Here is an 8,688-nt window from a genome sequence, read left to right as displayed (position 1 = left end):
TTTCAAGACCATGGAAATGAAACTTGACCCTTTTGTTTACTGCTTCTCAATGTTACCCTCTTCCCTGTTAGACCCATTCTTTTGAGTCAGTGCTTTCTAAAGCTATTTTGACTGTCCATTCCTACTGTGAGCAACAAAGTGAGCATAGGTTCCATAGAAAGTGAGTAAGGGGAATTAATACTGCAAATGGCAGAAGAATTGAATAGGTATCTTGCATCTGTCTTGACTGCAGAGGATACAAGTAACATCCCAGAAGCAGTTGTAATTTGGGAATTGGGAGGGAGGGAAATTGTAATCACCAAGACCGAGGTATGGAGCAAACTGTTGGAGCTGCAGGCTGGCAAATCATCAGGTCCTGATGGACTTCACCCTTGGATCTTAAAAGAAGTGGCATGTGAGATAATTAATACATCCCCTTGCTTCAGGGTAAGTTCTGTAAGGTTGGTAAATAGCAAATGGAACATCTTTATTCAAAAAGGGAGGTAAAAGGCAGGAATCGGCAGGTCAGTCAGCTTAACATCATTCATAGGGAAAATGTTAGAAGCTATTGTTAATGATGTTATAGTAGGGCACTTGGAAAATTTCAAGGTAATCAGGTAAAATCAAAGAGAAATCATGTTTGACCAATTTACGGGGGTTCTTTGAAGGAGTAATATGAGCTGTGGATAAAGAGGAACACAGTGATGGAATCACTACAAACAACAAATGAGATGCATGGCTGACTGAGCTCAAGGGGCTGAGTGACTGATTCCTGTTCCTAATTTGTAGTTCGTAGGTCAACTCCATCAGCTCAGGAACTTTAAAGGTTTCCCTCAAGATAACCATGCAATTTACAAAATGTATTTTTCTTCTACTCTTATAATTTCATGGAGGTTGAAAGCAAGGTGACCCCAGGCTTTAGAAACAATAAATTAACTCATTCCTAAGACAGAATTTATTCTGCTTTTTATTAGTTGGAAGTGGTTACTGTGATGTAGAACTTGCCTGAATAGTGTATAATTCATTTCCAGGTTATTGGTCTCATTGATGTCTTCACACCAGCCGTTACGTTGGATGAATTTCATGATTTGTAAGTGTTCTGGAAGTATATAATGCACATTATATAGTGGTTGTAATCATAAAGAACCTGCTGTTAAATAAAATCTAGTAACAAAGAATGATTGTAGAAACAGAATTATTCACATTGCCGATATCAAATATGAGAGTGTATTTAGTATGTTTTGTGTGGTAAAATTTGAGAAAATGTTAGCTGCTCACAGTTCTCACATTTGCCACTCACTTTGACCTCCCCACTCCCCCTGGATTATATGAAAGGTATTTCCACCTTCCCCCCCACCACCCCCCTCCCCCCCACCCCTTTAGCTGTCTAGACAAGTTCAAATTCTGGAACCAAGTTAACATTCATTGCCAGGAACCACTCCAGGCATTTGTTTAAAAGTAATATATGCCACAAGGCAAAGCCACCAACCTCCCTACAAATTATAATCAAGCTAAATTAAGTAACCTCTCTCCACAGACTCAACAAGCACTTACTTAGAACAAGAGAGGGCAGATTGTTCCCAGCAGCTTTGATCTTCAATGTCCACCTGAACATCATAAAAATCTGGCCTTGGGGCTTCAGTTGCACCCCTGTAATTCTAAAAGTTCCAACTAAGAATCACATAGTTAGGATGTGATTGCACGGGATATGGTGCAAAGGAGATTCACCAGGATGTTGCCTGGATTGGAGAGTTTCAGTTATACGGGGATTCTGGCTGGGATGGGTTTGTTGTCCTGGAATGGAGAAGCTGAGGAAAGACCTGATAGATGTATATAAAACCATGATGGGATACAGGGGATAGATAATAAAAATCCTTCTCCTGTGGTGGAGGTGTCAAAGACAAGAGGGCATAGGTTTAAGCTGAGAGGCAGGAAGTTTAGAGGGAACCTGAGGAGGAGTTTTTCACGGGATGGTTGGAGTCTGGAATGTGCTGCCTGAAGAGGTGGTGGAAGCAGATACACTCATGGCATTTAAGAAGATTCTAGACAAGTACTTGAGCTGTGAAGGTAGAGAAGGCAATGGACTGAATGCAGGTAGATGGACTAGCGTAGGTCGGTACAATGGGCGGTATGGACATGGTGCTTTGAAGGGCCTGTTTCTGTGCTGTATGACTCTGACTCACATCTTAACCAGAGCAGTTGTTGAGAATGGAGAACCCCACCCATCCAGTTGCTAAGGGATGTGTCATCTCACAGTATTAGGACTGGTTTTGAAGCTGTGAATCAGTTTTGGAACCTGATACATTAGAAGAAAACTATTTAATTGAGGACTAGTTTTGGCCTATCAAGCTTCTTTCTCAATAATCACCATTTCTCAGAGCTTTCTGATCAAAAGTAGAAGCTGGTGCTTGACACCTGAAACCCCACAGAATTGGAGTGAAGGAGACTCTTTTTAAAATCAAAGTATTTGTCCTATAGATTTGCAGCAATTCCGTTTGACGAGGAGTTGTCCTAATAAAACTCCATTCACCCTAATATTCCCAAGGAATACTTTGATTTAATCTGTGAGTAAAAGTTTAGTGTACTCATCCTAAACTACTTTATTTTTAGCTACCTAGTTATGCCATTCATGGATGCAGATTTGAGTAAGATCATGGGAAAGCTGACTGAAGACAGAATTCAATACCTTTTATATCAGATCTTAAAAGGCCTTAAGGTAAGTAACAAAAAGTAAAAGTAACATCTTAAAATTCTTGAAAAGTGTATTTGGAAGCATTATGATAAGTTTATAATACCATATATTTTGGACACTATGTGAACTTTTTGTTCAAAACATAAAGTGTATAACAGCAAGAGAATGTTAGTTGGCCATTGTGAATCTTCTGAATGGTTTATCGCAGTGACACTGAACTTCTGAGTCAGCTCTTCCAATATAAATATGAACTGCTTCAGTATTTTCTTCTGACAGTGGAAACACCTAAGTAACATGTTGTTTGCTTTCTCTTATTGAATGCTTTTGTATGACTTTCACATGGGATATTACAAAAGTTAAGCTAAGCATTCAAGTACAATGATTTGAAATCTCATTTACAGTGCAGGTACTGTGTTTAGTGCTAAGAGCTACATCAGTATTGAGGGAGAAACTGGTGAATGAAGCAACCATCTGGGCAGATGTAATTAGGTGGGGATCCACCAATTGTCAACCGGAAGGGGTGATAGAATTATGAATGTTTTCTTATTATCAAGTTTTCTTTATACAATAAAACTCCAATGATTCAACATCCATATGGAAATCCCAATGATCCGATATCTGGCTCATTGATTAATCTGGGTTGTGAGCTGGGAGTTCAGAATACAAGCAGGGGTTCTGGAGTGTGGCCGGTGTCTGGAATAACAGGGCTCAGGAATGTGGGTAGATTAGTGGCTGGAGCCGGGGTCCAGAGTGCTTGTACGTTTCCCACTGCCTTTAAACTCACCGGGTTCACTGGAAAATGTATTATACTATTGTGTAAAACGTAAAAGTGTGAAATAGAGGTCTTTGGGTATTAATAGGAGTAACATCCAATAGTCTGGAAACTGCCTGTCTGGCACTACCAATGTCACAAGGGTGTCAGATTATTGGAGTGTTACTGTACTGTATATTGTGTTGGTCTGAATTGATTCTCCTTTTGCTCAGAACAAATAAATTAAAGATTCTTTGGGAGTTCAATGTGCTCAATCAACAGGAAACATGTCAGAAAACATGATGCATTATAATGTTTCCACCCTGTAGGTTTGCAGTAGTCCTGTTTAAGAGCAGGAATTCTCCCTATAAAACTTCATAATTGCATGCTGAAAGGTCAGCCTGAATTTTGCAGTCAATGTTCACCTTGTCAAGTGGTAATTGGCAGCAGTGATGTCATCAGACTGACAAGGCAGCCTACAAAAAATTCTTACAGCAGGAAGGAAAATGCCCAATTTTTAGCTAATATGTTAAACCTTTTACAGAGTACTATATCATGTTTGGAATATACTCATACAATTAAGGTTGGAGTGACATGTTACAAGTAAACTTTTAAAAATATGAAAACTATTTTAAAATCCATTATTTTTTTTGAATTATCAATGCACTTGCATAAAATCATATTCTGAGGGTTGGGGAATTTGCTACGCAGGCTTGTTTCACCATTTAAAAACTCAGACCTACAACAAAGTGAAATGTTTTCAGGGTATTTTGTAGAGAGGCAGATTTATAAATATCTCATGTTCTAATCAATTCAACTGATTGTGATGAGAAATGCCGTACAACATTTTTTTGGAGGAGAACTGAATCACTGACAGAAGCTTCAGGATTTCTGCAGTAAATTAAATGCAAGTGATTGTGAATCCTTACAAATGCAAAGCCCAGGAAATTAATTTGCCAGGCAATAATCTTTGGACCCATGATCATGAGGAAGTATATTCCATTTGTGATCTTGATGTGTTGATTCCTAGCAGAAATTGAACCGTTAATGACAATAAATTTTGGTTAAACAGCAAACCATTCTGGCCAGTAAAGTATTGAACATTTCTCATTTTCCCTTTGGTATGGATTGTCTAACAGGTATTACAGAAACGAGAAGAAATAAATATCTGAGAAATACACTTTGAAGTTTTCTTTAAGCACATGTTATAACATCTTATGTTTATTTTTCAAGTATTTGAAGAGAAATATCACATTTTTACATGTTGTTTGGATCCAGGAAGAGCTATGGGAAGGGATTTATACCAGGATTCCCACAGGGAGGTTTATGGGTCACAGTCCTCACCAAGTGGTGGTGCTTTAAATATACGGAAGTTCCATTGTTGCTGAGTAATTGAATGATGTCTATGTCATCCACCCTCCTCGTCCTTTCTATGATATCTATTTCTGACAAAAGGAGAATATGGAAACTGACTTAAAGATTCTTGTCTCTGCTACTCTAGAGAAGAGCAAAAACAATACAACTGCAGTGGAGATGTAGTTACCCTTCACTACTACTCTCTTCTAAAATATTGAAGGAATGAGGAGTTCACATTATATCAGATTGGGATTGTGAAGTTGTCTCCTGGTGCTATGCAACAGGGCATATTGATGTTTCAAAGCACCATATTGTATGACTGCTCCAAAGAATGATTCCATTATGCCTATTTAATACTTTGGTTATGTGATCTTATTTCAAGATTGTAATTTCTTACTTAATGAACCCATCATAACTAAATGACAAAATCATTAAATGTTAATGGTAAAAATACTTGTGATAATAAATACTTGTCATTTTGTTTCAGTATATTCATTCAACTGGAATTATCCACAGGGTGAGTCTTTTTAAAAGAATGATATTAATTTCAAATGCTATTTGGAAGAATATGGAGAAGGGCTTCTGGGAGAGAACTTCATTTATCTGTGTTTTCCATGAACAGGAATATGTAGAATCCACAGTCCCATCTCGTTTGTACATTTCCACTTCAATGTTGGAGGTGAAATGCATTGACATGTTGATTATATTGATTGCTGAATGTATTAGAAAATATAAAGTGCATCCTATTGATAGAAAAATATTAATAGTTGTTATTGAAACATTAATTGTCTGTCTCTTGACTATAGAAGTAGGTCTCTGACCAGGGGATCTCACATAAAGAACTCCTGTGATTTTGTTTCAACCTGAATGTGTGTGATTTTCTGAAGTCAGGGAACTGAGAATATCTTAAAATACGTTGACATAGAAATGTTTCCATGCTAGGAAAGGCACTTTGAGTTGGTGCTGTCAAAGGGAGCCAATAGATTAATGTGCCATACAAATGTACGAATTAGGAGCAGGAATAAGCCACTTGAGCATTTCTCTCCTTGGCTGTTTGTAGGTGTGGCTTTGCCAAAGTTGGCTGCACAGAAAAGTGATTCCTTCTCTGTGAAGTAATTTGGACATGCTGAAAACAACTAGGGACTTTGTAGAAATGTAGGTTCTTTACAAATTATACTTATTCAGGCACGATCTAAGACAAAGGGTAATGATCGGTTGTGCACATGCTCCTTCCCTTCAGGATAATTCAAAGTTTATCTTCACCTTAGAAAATAAGACATTTTGATATCAGCCATATGATAAAGTAAGTTTATTAATTGAGTTGTTGACAAAGCAAAAATCGGGGGATAGTGCTGAATCTGCTGAAATATCACAACTTGACTACCAAATAAGCCAAGGAAGTACCAGAGATTTTCTTTCTATTCCTCCGAGTATAAAGCATAACTTGGCTACAACCCAAATGGGAAAATTAGACAGAATGATAGCAAACCTATAATGAATCTTGCTGGAGTTTCAAAGATACAGTTCACTGACTGGAAAATCATGGAATCCATTATCTCATGGTGTGCAACCCTCTCTGACATAAGCTCTACCATAGGAAATAGCTCATGACTCCTTGCTGGCAATTTTCTCTCATCATCTCTGCAAAATGACAAAATTCAACTCTCTGGAGGCCGTCCATAATACATTGCTGTGACAAATTTTGTGTCCTATACTAGTCATTCTGGAGTATCTCCAAAAGTACTTCGGCAATATTTAAGACCTATATTATCCTTGCTAATTCCCAATGCACCAGTTCTTCCCAGGTGAAACTTGGTGTTTGTCAAAAAAATAGCAAAATAGAGTGGCTGAGTATTTTTTAAATGGTGAGAGATTGCAAGTTACTGGTGTTACTGGACATTGAAATTCTTGTATATGGATTATGTTAACATGCAGCCAGAGCATAAGGAAGGCCATTTTTTGGCATTTGTTGCAAATGTATAAGAATAAAGATGTGTTACTGCAATTAAATAGAGCCTGGTGCAATGGTGTCTGGAATATTGTGTACAGGCTATGTCCCTATACCTAAGGGACGATATACTTATGGAGAATGAGTTCAGCAAAGCTTCACTGGATTGATTCTTGGGATGTGGATCTGTCATATGAGATTAATCTGACTGGACTTGCCTATATTCTCCAGGACAAAAGGTGATTTAACTGAAATATTTAAAATTTTTGTCTTAATATGGTAGATGCAGAGCTGACGTTTTTGCTGCTTTGGGTGACTAGAATCAGAGGTCACAGTCTCAAATATTAGGGTTCATCCACTCGGGTCAGAGATGAAAAGAAATTTCTCCACCCAGAAGGTAGCGAATCTTTGGAATTCTCTTCCCAAGAGGGTTGTGAAGCCTCTGTGTCACTGAGTATTCAAGACAGAGATGGAAAGCACTTTTCAATATTAAGGAAATCAATGGATATCAAGGGTTAAGTGCAGGAAGGTAGCCCTGAGGTAAAAGATCGGACATGATCTTACTAAATGGTGGAGCAAGCATAGAGGATTGAATAGCCATCTCTTGTATATTTTTCTAGTTTTGAATAACTAGCACAAGGTATCAAAACACTTTTTTGGAAGTTGGATAAGGACCATTCACAGTAGAGTTTTGCCCTAGTCTAAAATTAAAATCCAACCTGGTCGTTTCAAACTTAACCCATGGACATAATCTTTATCATACCTGCCTGAGTTGCCCAATGCCATAGATACAGACTCAACCATGTTATTGCTCATGGCCTGATTCTAATGCAGCCAGAAGCAGTTCTGGCAGACATTTCTAGAACAGTGGAAGGAATTGCCTCTGCTAAAATGTATTTATAGACCTGGTGTGACCTGAGCCAAGCATATGATCAGAATAGACATCCGACCAGCACCCAAACACATACAGTTGGGTCCTGATGGATCAGCTTCTTGAACGCTGATTGCCGTAGGGAGAGAAAATGCATCAAAATTGCAGGGGGAAAGGTGGATGAATAATTCTGATAGAGAAACCCAGAAACCAAAAAAGCTTTTGTCAGCCAATTCCTATCTAAACAAATGACACGTACCCAATTTAAAATTTCGCAGACTGTGATTGAAAGTAGGACCAACACTGATACTGTCCTTTACAGAAAAAAAAAATCAACTCTGCATTTGCTTGCTGGTAATTTGAACAGGGAGGACTGTTTCCAGTGGCAACAGCCATGTGGTTTCTGAAGCATAAAAGCAGAATCAGAGACTTGTGTACTAATTGTTAGGATTTCGGGCAACCTGGACATGTTTATTAGATTACACCATTGAGATTATTTACTTGCAATAAATATTGACAAAAATTACAATACGCATTCAATTTATTACTGCAACTTTACTAAATATGTTTTGTATTGAAAAGAGGGAATTAGAATGTATTAATTTTACTGATTACAGATTGAAAATGACTACTTATGAGGATTGGGGAAATAATAAATATGTTTAAAATTGATTTTATTTGATGTGGTCTAAAAGAAAAGCTCAATATCTAAAATTTAAAATTAATGAATTTAATGAATAGCACTTTAAATGGCCTTAACTTGGACTGCGCTGATTTGAAACTACAGAATATGCAATAATCCAAAGTAATTTAAATGATATGTTTTTTATGTGACATTGTCTTTGGCTTTTGATATTCCCATCTGAAAATAGTACATCTGGTTTGAATGTTCAGCGTTTGCAATTAACTTTTCATCACTGATTCATATTCAAGAGGGTTCAGTTCAGTTTACCCGTCTGCTTTTCATATATTCCTAGAATTACTTGCTAGTTATTATATTGATCTTTTAATGCTAATTACATCCCAAGGGCAAAATATACTTCACATAGAATAATTTACAACAGGCACACTGAAAAAGGTTTTTATTGTAT

At 37.4% G+C, this 8,688-nt stretch overlaps 1 protein-coding gene across 2 annotated transcripts in view; it reads left to right on the top strand.

Annotated features, from left to right (window-relative positions):
• The first annotated feature begins 1,013 nt into the window (after positions 1-1,013).
• LOC127581063 (mitogen-activated protein kinase 13-like) overlaps positions 1,014-8,688 on the top strand; it is a 29,895-nt gene continuing 22,220 nt past the window's right edge. For both annotated transcript variants that reach the window (XM_052035127.1, XM_052035126.1), the window contains exons 1-3: positions 1,014-1,069; positions 2,590-2,695; positions 5,266-5,295. In XM_052035127.1, the coding sequence (XP_051891087.1) occupies positions 2,600-2,695; positions 5,266-5,295 (126 nt within the window). In that variant the 5' untranslated portion in view covers positions 1,014-1,069; positions 2,590-2,599. The remainder of the gene's footprint in view (positions 1,070-2,589; positions 2,696-5,265; positions 5,296-8,688) is intronic.

This window comes from Pristis pectinata, chromosome 20, assembly GCF_009764475.1.
Source record: "Pristis pectinata isolate sPriPec2 chromosome 20, sPriPec2.1.pri, whole genome shotgun sequence".
Taxonomy (NCBI): domain Eukaryota; kingdom Metazoa; phylum Chordata; class Chondrichthyes; order Rhinopristiformes; family Pristidae; genus Pristis; species Pristis pectinata.
This window is presented reverse-complemented; position numbering and strand designations above follow the sequence as displayed.